General features: G+C 36.9%; 1 protein-coding gene across 4 annotated transcripts in view; it reads right to left on the bottom strand.

The window, feature by feature from the left end:
• The window catches only part of NAALAD2 (N-acetylated alpha-linked acidic dipeptidase 2), a 52426-nt gene that overhangs the window by 19694 nt on the left and 18074 nt on the right, over positions 1–14658 (bottom strand). For all 4 annotated transcript variants that reach the window (XM_005226667.4, XM_005226668.5, XM_005226666.4 and 1 more), the window contains exons 7-11: positions 10125–10218; positions 8897–8995; positions 4098–4183; positions 3554–3673; positions 3367–3449 (exon numbers count right to left, since the gene is read on the bottom strand). In XM_005226667.4, the coding sequence (XP_005226724.1) occupies positions 3367–3449; positions 3554–3673; positions 4098–4183; positions 8897–8995; positions 10125–10218 (482 nt within the window). The remainder of the gene's footprint in view (positions 1–3366; positions 3450–3553; positions 3674–4097; positions 4184–8896; positions 8996–10124; positions 10219–14658) is intronic.

Below are 14658 nucleotides of genomic sequence, written 5' to 3' on the forward strand. Positions count from 1 at the left end.
GATTAATTGGGTATAAGAGGGGTCTACAAATACCTCTATAAAACCCATACCTTTGACAATAATTTCTGAGAAAATGCTGTTAACTGCTTGGTTGACAACACTGATACATTTAAACAAGAAAAACATTATGATGCTTAGTTACTGTTCATAGCAATAGCAGTGAGCCCTGAGGCAAAAGTATTATCAGAGTGCAGTTCCCATGCCCTGTGAGTGAATAAAAGAAGGGCAATGCCAAAGAATGCTCAATCTACTTCACAATTGCACTCATCTCACATGCTAGTACATAATGCTTAAAATTCTCCAAGCCAGGCTTCAACAATACGTGAACCGTGAACTTCCAGATGTTCAAGCTAGTTTTAGAAAAGGCAGAAGAACCAGAGATCAAATTGCCAACATCCGCTGGATCATCAAAAAAGCAAGAGAGTTCCAGAAAAATATCTATTTCTACTTTATTGACTATGCCAAAGCCTTTGACTGTGTGGATCACAATAAACTGTGGAAAATTCTGAAAGAGATGGGAATACCAGACCACCTCATCTGCCTCTTGAGAAACCTGTATGCAGGTCAGGAAGCAACAGTTAGAACTGGACATGGAACAACAGACTGGTTCCAAATAGGAAAAGGAGTACATCAAGGCTATACATTGTCACCCTACTTATTTAACTTGTATGCAGAGTATATCATGAGAAACGCTGGGCTGGAAGAAGCACAAGCTGGAATCAAGATTGCTGGGAGAAATATCAATAACCTGCATCTCAGATATGCAGATGACATTACCCTTATGGCAGAAAGTGAAGAAGAACTAAAGAGCCTCTTGATGAAAGTGAAAGAGGAGAGTGAAAAAGTTGGCTTAAAGCTCAACATTCAGAAAACTAAGATCATGGCACCTGGTCCCATCCCATCACTTCATGGCAGATAGATAGGGAAACAGAGGAAACAGTGTCAGACTTTATTTTTCTGGGCTCCAAAATCACTGCAGATGGTGACTGCAGCCATGAAATTAAAAGACGCTTACTCCTTGGAAGTAAAGCTATCACCAAGCTAGGCAGCATATTACAAAGCAGAGATATATAATTTTGCTAACAATGGTCCATCTAGTCAAGGCTATGGTTTCTCCAGTAGTCATGTATGGATGTGAGAGTTGGACTATAAAGAAGGCTGAGTGCTGAAATACTGATGGTTTTGAACTGTGGTGTTGGAGAAGACTCTTGAGAGTCCCTTGGACTGCAAGGAGATCCAACCAGTCCATCCTAAAGGAAATCAGTCTTGAATTATTCACTGGAAAGACTGATGCTGAAGTTGAAGCTCCAATACTTTGGTCAAATGATGTGAAGAACTGACTCATTTGAAAAGACCCTGATGCTGGGAAAGATTGAAGGCAGGAGGAGAAAGGGACAACAGAGGATGATATGGTTGGATGGCATCACCGACTCGATGGACATGGCTTTGGGTGGACTCTGGGAGTTGGTGATGGCAGGGAGGCCTGGCGTGCTGCAGTCCATAGGGTCGCAATGAGTCAGACTGAACTGAACTGAATCTCTAGCAATCATTACATATACATAGAAGTGTGAGATCCACTGAAACTGGATATACCCATGTAAATTTATCATTTAAAGTGAATAGTTGAAAATTTGCATTTATCTAAAACTTTTTTAAGGTATGATGAAGAAAAAGAACAAAAAAAAAGCAGAGAATAGAGAAAAACACTAGAGGGAGAGAGGATGGACAACAGGACTGAGAAGACATTCTTTCTCTCTGTCTGACACACTCACCCTATAAGATAAAGCAGAGGAAGGCTAGTGTCACACACATATGTGAATATGCTGAGACCTCTCTACTCTCTCTAGCTTGCTACCATATAAGAATACGTCACAATAAAAACATTTAAAGCTGTGAGTGGTTATTACACAAATGAGGATTCTTATCTCTGCAGCTGCCCCCACAGGTCAGGTGACAGCTGACTTTGCTATAGATAAATAGAGTCAGAGTCCCCATTATAACATACTTACAGTAGAAATAAAGAAGATTCCTAAGCTATATTTAAGAAGGTAAGGATGCTGTGGAATGTGATCAAGAATCTGGCAGAAAACTAGAAACAGTATCGAAACTGTCTTTTAACCCACATGTATTTAAATTAATGCAAGGCATATTATATCTTGGATTTGTTTTATCTTCATTTTAAGCTGCTGAAATTATAGGAACTGAAATATATATTTATACATGCATGTATTCCTAAGAAATTATTCATCTACAGTTAAGTCTATTCCAAAATGCATATTCACAATATCAGCGTAATAATAAAACTTTGCAATATAAATGGAACAAAGCATAAGTGATACAAGTAACTGTGTGTGATTTTACTTCCGTATTTATCTAATTCATATTTTGTTTAAGTAAAGTAAGAGGAAAGGAGTCAGAAGGAAACAATAGATGGCAAGAAATACATGACATGCTTTAAAGCAATTCTACAAAATCTGGACTTATAAAGTAGACGATGGTGAGGGAAATTGTTTTCGGCACACTTGCCTTCTGAGCTTACCTTGCACATTTAAGAACTTAGAGATACTGGACAGAGAGGCTAAGGGAAGAAGATGACAGAGGGGAGCCTAGGAGAGACACTTAAAGCATCAAGAGTCAGCGACAGAATTAATCATAGCTGAAGCAAAAATTAAGTCAATTTACAAAATTATCATCTTATACTCCACAATCAGGCACTTTCATGAATGGTAAAATAAACCCATGTTTACAATTATGTATCAAATCTATAAATGTGAAATTATAATAGAGTATAGTCACCATAATAGAACATCTGATGTTTTCTTAGATAGAAGAAATCCAAAGAAACTTCAAAAGCTTGAAAAGTAACTCCAAGGATCTGTATCAGTTTTTAGACAAGTTAAGTCATTTGTCAGAAACAGCCTGCTAGTTTTAACTACTTTCTGAACATACAGATTTTTTACAAAACAAATACAAACTAAAATATTTTGACAATAATAAATTTGTTCACAGTCCAGTAATTAAGAGGATATTCTGTTTTGCCAATCTGCTATGAAAGTAAAAACAAACTCTAATTCCTAAATTCTCTTGACTATTTATCAAAATTAAAACCATATTAGGTAATGGAACCTATTTGTGACTATCCTGCTGCTGCTGCTAAGTCACTTCAGTCGTGTCTGACTCTCTGCGACCCCATAGCCGGCAGCCCACCAGGCTCCCCCGTCCCTGGGATTCTCCAGGCAAGAACACTGGAGTGGGTTGCCATTTCCTTCTCTGATGCATGCATGCAGGCTAAGTCACTTCAGTCATGAGATATAAATACTTGTTGCCTGTTGACCAAGAAAACAAGAACTCTTCTGTCTTATTTACCTCAGCCCATTCTGTAGAACCCAGAAGTCCAAATTCTTCTGCATCCCAGCTGGCAAAAATGATAGTTCTTCTTGGTCTCCAGCCTGTAATCATTGTTAACACACATAACTAGTTATATCCGCCGAAAAGCAAAGGAAATTTCAGTTTGTCAGTTTTTGTCACCACCTACCACAGAAACACTACTTACCACTACTGAGCAGTTTCCCAAAACTCTGGGCAACTTCTTGCAAAGTAGCAGCCCCACTGGTTGGGTCAATGCCTCCAAATACCCAGGAGTCCCGATGACCTCCCAGAATAACATACCTGTCTGGGAAAAAATGTGTTCAAAAGAACTTCAACTTTGAATACATTTATAAAGAGTACAACTTATGATTTTAAATTAAACTTCCTCTAATAAATGTACCACCACAGTACAAGATGTTACACATGGGGTTTGAGGGGAGCAAGGGTTACATGTGAGCTCTCTGTACCTAGTACTCAATTTTATTCTGAAACTAAAATCACACTAAAAATAAAGCATATTAAAAATGTTATGTTCTAATCAGAAAAAAAAAACTTCCTCTTGAGTTTCCCCATAGAAATGAACACCACAAGGTAGAGTCTTCTTTTAGAATTATACTTTTTTCTTCCAAAGTTAGTCATTTCACATCAGCCAGAAAAAAATTAGCCATGGACTAAAATCTTCTTGCAATCTTATAAAGCCAAACAACTACAATAATCCATCAACTCACCAGGTTCCACAGATCCTCTGATAGTTCCGATTACATTGTAAATCCGTGTAATTTTATTGATATTATAAACATGCATTCTAACCTTCCTAGAATTTCAAAGGGGACAAATTACTTCACAAGGAGCATTATGTCTAGCAGCTTTCTTCCACTGTTTTATTATAAGAAATATCAAAAGTACAGAAAATTGTATAACAGGGCAATAACTTCCCAAATACCCACCATGCAAACTGAAATAACTGTAATATTGTTGAGCCATTTGCATGTAAGTTGCAGATATCATGACATCTTACTCCTGTGTACTGAAGCATGCACATTAAATTCAAATTTTAAAAATCAAGCATCAATATATTTTTCCTCCTTCATAGCTCTATTGTTGATATTTAAAGTTCAAAATATTCTATTATTAAACACAGCTTGTATATTCATTCTAAAATTTTTAAATACATGCTACACAATTACAAAAATAAGGGAGAGAACCTATTATCTATTAAAGGTCAAAGAAGCCTAATTTTTTAAATATGTATTTATTCATTTGGCTGCACCAGATCTTAGTGGTGGCATGTGAGATCTGATCAGGACCCGGGCCCCCTGCATTGTGAGCTCAGAGTCTTAGCCACTGACCCCCAGGGAAGTCTCCAGAGAAGCTTATTTTTTATTTGTTTTATAGTAATATTAATTCCTGATATTCAGTTAATGTTTTCCAAGATTATCAAAACGGTCCATCAGTATACTGTTAAAGAGCTGATTGAGTGCTGCCTACAAGAAACATGATAAACTTTATTGTTAAATGGCAGTTTGAGAAACACCCGCTAAAGTGTATAAGATAGCTATATGATGAAACTGTTCCAGGCCATCACTGTTGATTCTGATCTGGGTCTTCCTTTTAAATATTCATTCATCAATTGTAATTAACCAAATCAGAATTCACAGGAAAGTACAATCAAGATCAGAAAATGATAAAAAAAAAATGCTATTCACATTTTATAAAGCCAAACTGACATGGGAAAACGTTGAGCCTCTTTATCAGAGGGGAACAAAAATTTTTAATCTATGGCAGGCTCATAGGAAGTGCACAGGGAACCCCAGAACTTTCTACTTTTTAGTTCATTTTTGAATGCAAGAACTAATACATCAAATCCTGTATGTTGTTAAGTGTAGATTCGGGTGTTTCTCACCCTAAAAGTACATTGTGATTCTAAATGTGTATATAATTCATGAATAGTATTCAACTAAAAAGTGCCTTTAGGGGAAAACTAATCAATGGCTGTTGTTCTGCATTTTAAGACATTTGGTAAAAGATTTTATTTTTGCTTCTGAATGATAGAAATTAATAGCAAAAAGCAAAAGTATTCTTTAGCATGTTTCTAAATATATGAGCCTAAGATCTATTAGTAAGAAACCCAACTTCACTGACATATGTAATTAAATGAAGAAAATAAAAGAATGCTGCAACAATGAGGAACGAGAGAAGACAATCTATTTTAATCTAAATGGAAAATAAACTAGCTATCTGCTCAGATTCTCAAAGAAACTCATCTATATCTTTAATCTTTATATTTTTCTAGTTTTTAGTATCACTGACTCCAGAAGTACCTAAAAGAATTACCTAGAGAAATACTGCTATGTTTTCCAGTGGGTCAGCAAGAACGTTGTGGGCTCTGCAAATGAAGTTCCTGAAATTCTGGACAACTTGGGAGATTGACTTTGGGGCATCTCCTGCTTTACCATTGACAGAAATTATTTCCAGAGGACTTTGATCTTCAATTTGGGATTCTATGCTGAGGGAATGTGACTTGCCAGGAACCTGAATGACAATGACATCAGCCAGGGATGTAGCCATACAGACACAAGGAACCCCTGTGCTCTATCTGAGCCTTCCAAAACCTGAGCCTCCAATCTGGCACCATCACAAGACCTGCCCTGGGGGCAATTTGACTCAGATGGGCCTTTTCCTTCCCCGCCTTGCAACAGGGAAGAACATGTTGCATTTTATTACAAGTTAATCCCTAAAGGGATGTTGCCTATAAGATTAAATTACACATAATAGCCCATAATGTCCTGCTATCACTTCAAATTCATTACGTTCCAAATAAACTGAATTCAAGAATATAGACTCCAGATGGCAGGGGTTTTTGCCTGTTTTGTACACTGCTGAATCCCCAGTGCCCAGAATGGTGCCAGGGTACAGTAAATGCTCAATAAATATTTGTGAAAGGAATGAATATCCTCCTATATAGGGAAATACTGGAGAAATCTGAGAACAAACTCAGCTCACATATCAGAGTTACTTCTACCTATTAAAGTCTTTGATAAGACTATTTAAAAACTCTACAGAGACAGAATTTAACTTGTGAAATGTGGTAATACAAATAACTCATGTCCACTGAAATGCACAATTTCTCTCATAAACTTTCCTTTCCTAATGTGGAAGAAATCAGTTTTTCAGCTATTAAGCATACTCATTGCAGCATTCCTAAGGAGCTCATTTTTTGTATCATCTTTGAATTCTCCTTTGAACCAGCTTTTAACTCCTTTCAGGTTCCCTTGTTGCATTAAATAAAATTTTTACACAAACTCATTTTATATTCGTACGAGAATTATGGTTTTACTTAAAAAAAATAATCCTTTATCATTTCTGGAAGTCCCACCAAGATGTACAATGGATTCTTCTTGGAGAGCCAAGAATGGGTAGCTTAAACCCAGACATGTCTTCCTTGACTTTCAGATGTACATTCCAAGCAGCAATAAAATTTTAACTTGCCTGAATCTCTGTATCTCCAACTTATTTTTTCCTACTGATTCTGTGTTTTGTTTATGTTTCTAGTTCGCTTACAGCAGATAAGTTACATCCCATTTGTGGTGGCAATGGTAAAGAATTTGGTTTCAGGTCTTACCATTTGGTAATCTCTATAAGTTGATCAATGCATTATTATGAAGATCTCTTAGATAAGAAATGATACCGAGTCTTGTTTTTAGCAATTTTTTTTTTTTAAATAGTGTATTTGCCCACTTTGAGTTCAAATCAAATAGGGATTTTTGCTCATGGTGAAGATGGACAGCTTTTTGATGTCTGTCTGTTTCTGAGCTTACTCTTGAACTGTGACTGTAGCCATGTGTTTATTGATTTCTCCGTGTTTGTATGTTTCTGTTTATAAATCAGAAAGGCATATATCTTTCATTGTGTACCTCGAAAGTATTAATAATTAGATAATGAAGTCTCTTGTATTAAAAGAAGTCCATTCTAATTGAGAGAGATAAACACTTACATAAAAATATTTCTAAAATTCCTATAAAATAAAACAGAACTCCTAATACTTTAAAGGGCTTCCCAGGTGGTGCTAATGGTAAAGAATCTGTCTGCCAATGTAGCAGATGCAAGAGACACGGGTTCTATCCTTGTGTTGGGAAGATCCCCTGGAGAAGGAAATGGCAACTCACTCCAGTATTCTTGCCTGGAAAAATCCCATGGACAGAGGAGGTTGGCAGGGTACAGTCCATGGGGTTGCAAAAAGTCAGACTTGGCTGAACACTTGTCAGCAGCAATAATTTAAAAGTTCTGAAATAAAACTTTTAATAGAAATTAAAAGACATTCTCAAAATATAATTTCATATTGTTAAGTAAATTTCTAGCAAACAAGACTGACTTAATAATTTTGTCTCAATAAAAACAGCTATATTTTCTGCAATTCATCAATTTTTAAGTTTCCCTTCCTCTCTACCTTTCAAGCAAATCAAAGTACTTAAAGTTCTGATCATGCCATGATGTTGTACAACTTTGGACAAGCTGTTCTCTGCCACTGACATTTCCTGCCTAACTTGATCCACTGGAAAACTTATTCTTTCTGTAAAATTAAGCTCAATGAAACATATTCTGTGATCATGCCTCCTCAAAAGTGCTATCATGGGTTGATAACAATAATAATTAAAATAAGTGTATTGAGCCTTATAACAGTTATGTGCATACCCATTTTAACTTATTTAACCCACACACACAGGAAGTGATCAGTAAAAAGGCTGGAACCTGTCTGTCTTCTCTTTTACTCCTTCCCTTAGGTTAAGCTAGTGCTTCACATGCATAGCATTTTGACAGCTATCTGAAGAGCTCTTTAAAAACGTTAGGTAAAGAGGGAAGTTAAGGGACTCCCCTGGTGGTCCAGTGGCTGAGACTCCACGCTCCCAGTGGAGGGAGCCCAGCTCAGCCCCTCGTCAGAGACGATACCACGTGCAGTGGCTGAGACTCCACGCTCCCAGTGGAGGGAGCCCAGCTCAGCCCCTCGTCAGAGACGATACCACGTGCTACAACCAAGACCTGCCACAGCCAAATAAATACTTTAGAAAAAAGAGAGGAGACTTAAAATGTTAAACCTGTAACTCAGATGTAGCAATTTTTGAGATGTAAAAAACAAATGTTGTGATATCCCTGTTGGAAGAAGAATTTAATACATCATTCCATAAGTAATTCTTTTGCTTAGTCACACAGTCGTGTCCAACTCTTTGCAGACCTCTTAGACTGGAGGCTGCCAGCCTCCTGTGTCCATGGGGTTTTCCAGACAAGAACACTGGAGTGGGTTCCCATTTCCTTCTCCAGGGGATCTTCCCAGCCCAGGGATTGAACCCAGGTGTTCTGCATTGCCATCTGAGCCATCAGGGAAGCTCTAAGTATTTCTAAATGATAATTATTCACTATGAAAAATGAGAAAAAAAATATAAGCAAAGCAAAACTGGCAGAACACTTATCTTGACATTTTTCCACTAAATATGTAAACTTTTAGTAGGATACTAAAGTAACATAAAACTACCTGAAAGAATCGTGTCCTACAAAGCCAGGCCCAATGTTGTAACTCACGTTAAGACCTCCCTTCCAGCTCTCATCTGGTGAAGCAATTCCTCCCAAATAGCTGTCAAGAGAAAATGAAAATGACAGAAAAAAAAAGGCTGAGCATCACAATTTCTAAAAGAAATCACAAAGTAAGTTGATGAGGTTTTATTCAAACATTTAACAAATATATATTGAGGATTTACTAAGTGCTGGGAACTGTAAAATTTCCTTCCCTTGCAGAGCTTACATCCTAGCAAGAGAACCATAACTGAGAAACATAAGTAAAATGTTGCTATGCTAGTGGTAAGAGCTAAGGAGAGGAATTCCGTGGCGGTCCAGAGGTTATGAGTTGGCCTTTCACTGCCTGGGTCTGCGTTCAAGCCCTGGTTGAGGAACTAAGATCCCATGTGCTTCACAGCACAGCCTCCCACCAAAAAAAGAGCTAAGGAAAAAACAACCAAAATAGTGAGGGGAAATGGGAAACATCAGTGCATCAGCCTCTCTGCTTCTGACTTTAATTATTTACATAGGAAAGCATTAGGTTCAAGAAATCCTAAACATATGAAATTAAGGAGAAGAAATTAATTTCTAGAAAAGCTGCTGGTTACATAGTAGCCACTCAAAAAAATTACTGAATGGCATTTGCACATACATTAAACAAAAAATAGACATTAGGAAATCTGAAAAAGAACCAACAGTTACATAATACGGTAATAGCAAACACTGACTGAATGTTTTTCCTATGATATTTATATAATGATTTCACCTACTCATAACCACTCTATCAGGCAGAAACTAGTTCTGTCTTCATTTCAGAGAAGGAACCTGAATTGGAGAAAGATTGGGTAACTGGTATAAGTTTACAAATCCAGTGAGTTGTGGGTATCGCACATTTTTGAAATGCAGGTCAAATACAAATACCTAAGATAACCTAACTACTTCAAAAATCGCAAGTCAATATTTTTATCTTTAGACATAGTTTTTCCTTTTGAGACTTTCATTTGTAGCAAATACAGGACTGTTTTCTTATTATTTCTTAGTTAATAAACTGCTCTTTCCTTACAGAAAAAAAGATGTGTTCTATATTCCCGTACTTTAGGAGTCAATTCTGATACAAGACTTCACTTTTAACATAGGTAGGTTTTAGAACAGAAAATAGATGTTTAGTGTAATAGATCTTATTCTCAAATACAACTGGAAAACTATACCGTAAAAATATTTCTGCATCATTATATCCAATGGGATGTACAGGGATTTGGGGAATTCCCACTCCATCTTCAACATCAAGTCTGAAGGTGTACTCTGCAGAAATCAATTGCATAAGAGGAAAACAACTGAAGAATCGAGCAAAGGGTATAAAAGAATTCCTGTTATTACTAATGCAGATTTGCTATATGTTTGATATTATATCCAAACTTTTAAAGTTCCCCCAAAGCGATTGACTGTTTTATCTAATATGGTCTATTTAAATTTGACAGTAAGAAATTAAATCATTTGCATTTTAATATAAAATCAATTACAGGGATTACAGATTCCTATATTTGCTTTGACATTTCATGTAATTCTCTTGAATTTCCCAAGAATATTTTATTTCCTTAAGGATATCTTGAATCCTTTTTAGAGAAGCTTCAGTTAACTAAATACCTGGAAAATGTGTCCCAGATTCTGAAACTAGAAAGAACTGTAAAATAAGAACTGAAGGAAATGCAAAATGCTGGGCTGGATGAAGCATAAGAGGGAATCAAGATTGCCAGGAGACATATCAATAACCTCAGATATGCAGATGACACCACGCTTATGGCAGAAAGTGAAGAGGAACTAAAGAGCCTCTTGATGAAAGTGAAAGAGGAGAGTCAAAAATTTGGCTTAAAGCTCAACATTCAGAAAACTAAGATCATGGCATTCTGTCCCATCACTTCTTGGCAAATAGATGGGGAAACAGTGGAAACAGTGGCTGACTTTATTTTGGGGGGCTCCAAAATCACTGCAGATGGTGACTGCAGCCATGAAATTAAAAGACGCTTACTCCTTGGAAGGAAAGTTATGACCAACCTAGACAGCATATTGAAAAGCAGAGACATTTCTTTGCCAACAAAGGTCCATCTAGTCAAGGCTATGGTTTTTCTGGTAGACAAATATGGATGTGAGAGTTGGATTATAAAGAAAGCTGAGCACCGAAGAATTGATGCTCTTGAATTGTGGTTTTGGAGAAGACTCTTGAGAGTCCCTTGATCTGCAAGGAGATCCAACCAGTCCATCCTAAAGGAAATCAGTCCTGAATATTCATTGGAAGGACTGATGCTGAAGCTGGAGCGCCAACACTTTGGCCACCTGATGCAAAGAACTGACTCATTGAGAAAGACCCTGATGCTGGGAAAGACTGAAGGCAGAGGGAGAAGGGGAGGACAGAGGATGAGATGGTTGGATGGCATCACTGACTTGACAGACATGAATTTGAGTAAACTCTGGATTGATGATGGACAGGGAAACCTGGTGTGCTACAGTCCATGGGGTTGCAAAGAGTCAGACACAACTGAGTGACTGAACTAAGTGGTATTGGGAATAAGTGAAAATTTCTTACTCAAATAATAACAATATTCTCCTTAAAGGAAGATGAAAAGTATTGTCAGGCTTAAATTCTAATTGAGACTTGTGGTTTCAGCCAAAATAGAGTTTTCTAGAGCATTAAAACAACTATCTTAGAAAAAAGAGAGGTTTCAAACAAGTTACATCAAATTCTACTTTAAGAAACTGAAAAAATAAGAGCAAATAAAGCAAAAATGAGCAGAAGAAAGGATATATCCTACTAAAGACCAGAGCAGAAATGTTAGAAAACAGACAAATGATAGAAATTATCAACGAAATCCAAAGCTGGTTCTCTGAGTGGATTAACAAAATTGATAAATCCCTTGCAAGACAAATCAAGAAAAGAAAAGAGATATAAACCATCAATATCAGAAATAAAGAAGAGAATAGCACTCCAGTACCTGGAGAAAAGAAAGAAAGAGAGAGAAGAAAGGAAGAATATTACAAAGAACTATATACCCATAAATTTAACAACTTAGATGAAATGGACAAAATCTTAAACTAGCAAATCTCACTCAAGATTAAATACATAATGTAAACAGCCATATACCTACTGAAGAAATTTAATTTGCAATTAAAAACATTCCTACCAACAAAATACCAGGCCCATATCGATTCACTGAAGGATTCTACATCATGCCATGTCACACTCAGTTGCTCAGTCACATCTGACTCTTTGCAACCCCATGGACTACAGCCCACCAGGCTTCTCTCTCCATGGGATTCTCCAGGCAAGAATACTGGAGTGGGTTGCCATCTCCTCCTCCAGGGGATCTTCCTGACCCAGGAATCAAACCTGCATCTCTAGCATCTCTTACATTAGTAGGTGGATTCTTTACCACTGAGCCACGTTTTCAGATAAAATCAAACTCATTCTACATAAACACTTGCAGAAAAATGAAGAAGATGAAGTAATTTTTTTTTGGCCTTTTATTTATTTATTTATTCAGATTGCTTTTTTTTCTTCTTTTTTTTAAATTTAATTTTATTTTATTTATTTTTTTTCCTTATTGCATTTTTTTAAATTTTATTTTATTTTTAAACTTTACATAATTGTATTAGTTTTGCCAAATGTCAAAATGAATCCGCCACAGGTATACATGTGTTCCCCATCCTGAACCCTCCTCCCTCCTCCCTCCCCATACCATCCCTCTGGGTCGTCCCAGTGCACTAGCCCCAAGCATCCAGTATCGTGCATCGAACCTGGACTGGCAACTCGTTTCTTACGTGATATTTTACATGTTTCAATGTCATTCTCCCAAATCTTCCCACCCTCTCCCTCTCCTACAGAGTCCAGTGTAGAGATTCCTTAAAAAACTGGAAATAGAACTGCCTTATGATCCAGCAATCCCACTGCTGGGCATACACACTGAGGAAACCAGAAGGGAAAGAGACACGTGTACCCCAATGTTCATCGCAGCACTGTTTATAATAGCCAGGACATGGAAGCAACCTAGATGTCCATCAGCAGATGAATGGATAAGAAAGCAGTGGTACATATACACAATGGAGTATTACTCAGCCATTAAAAAGAATACATTTGAATCAGTTCTAATGAGGTGGATGAAACTGGAGCCTATTATACAGAGTGAAGTAAGCCAGAAGGAAAAACATAAATACAGTATACTAACACATATATATGGAATCTAGAAAGATGGTAACAATAACCCGGTGTACGAGACAGCAAAAGAGACACTGATGTATAGAACAGTCTTATGAAGTAATTTTTAATTCATTCCATGAAGTCAATGTTACTACTACCAAAACGAGACAGAGATATTACAAGACAGTAAATTGATAGGAGAATATCCATTATTATTAAAGACAGATTCTTAGCAAAATTGTTAGCACAATTCCAGTAATATACCAGTATTACATAGAAGAATAATACAATGAGGACTTCCCTGGCGGTCCAGTGGTTAAGAATCTACCTGCCAGTGCAGCAGCAAGGGTTCGGTGCCTGGTCCAGGAAGTTCGCAAATGCTGCAGCTACACCCCTGTGTCACCACTACTGAGCCTGAGCGCTGCGATTGCTAAAGCTCGTGCACCTAGAGTCTGTGCTCTGCAACGAGAAGGCGCTGCAGTGTGAAGCTTGTGCACTGCAACTTGAGAGAACCCCCCACTCACTGCAACTAGAGAAAGCCTGCACACAGCCATGAAGACTGTAGTCATAAATAATTTGAAAAAAAAAAAAGAATGTTCCATTAGAGTTTATCCCAGGTTGTTTTGGTTTAACACTCAAAAATCAATCTGGGGAATTTCCTGGTAGCCTAGTGATTAGGATTCTGTCTTTACAAGCATGGCCTGCCTTTAATACCTTATTCGAGAACATCCAGTAAGCTTCACGGGGTGCACCCCCACCCCACCAAATCAATATGTATAATTGAAGAAAAACATAGATAAGAACAATTTAAGATCATTTTATTAGGTACAGTAAAAGAATCTGACAACATTCACTACACATTGCTAGTCAAATGAGAAAAATGTGCTAAGATAAAAATTCATAGTACTTTTAGAAGTGAACTTCCTCAATCTTTATCAGATTTAAAAGAATCTATAAAATCTGAAAGAAAAAAAAAAAACCCTATGGCTAAGATCCTACTTAACAGAGAAAGACAGGGACAGTCTTTGGGGGCAGGAACATGGCAAGGATATCTGCTCTAACAACTTTTTACAGCAATTTCTAGAAGTACCAGATACTACAATAAGGAAAGAAAAAGAAAAGGCATCCAGAACAGAAACAAAGAAATAAAACTCTCTTTATGTGCATATGACATGATCACCTATACAAAAGCTGATGGAATCCAAAAAAACCTAGCAGAACTAATTATTGATAAGTTTACAGAATACAAGATCAATACACAAGATCAGTATGTTTCCTCTAGAAACAACATTTCCATTTACTAACAACGGTCAACTGGAAATTGAAATTTAAAATGTAATTAAAAAAAGAATAACACTATGAAATTATTATGGAATAAATGTGAAAAAAGATACACATGGTCTGTACAGTGAAACAACAAATGGGCTGAGAGAAAGTTACAGATACCTAAGTAAATTGAGAGCTGTACCATGTTTATGGCTCAGAAGATCCCATATTTTAAAATATCAATTTTCCCAAAACTGACTTATAGGTTTAATTCAACCTCAATCAAC

The sequence above is a fragment of the Bos taurus genome, chromosome 29 (assembly GCF_002263795.3).
Source record: "Bos taurus isolate L1 Dominette 01449 registration number 42190680 breed Hereford chromosome 29, ARS-UCD2.0, whole genome shotgun sequence".
Taxonomy (NCBI): Eukaryota; Metazoa; Chordata; class Mammalia; order Artiodactyla; family Bovidae; genus Bos; species Bos taurus.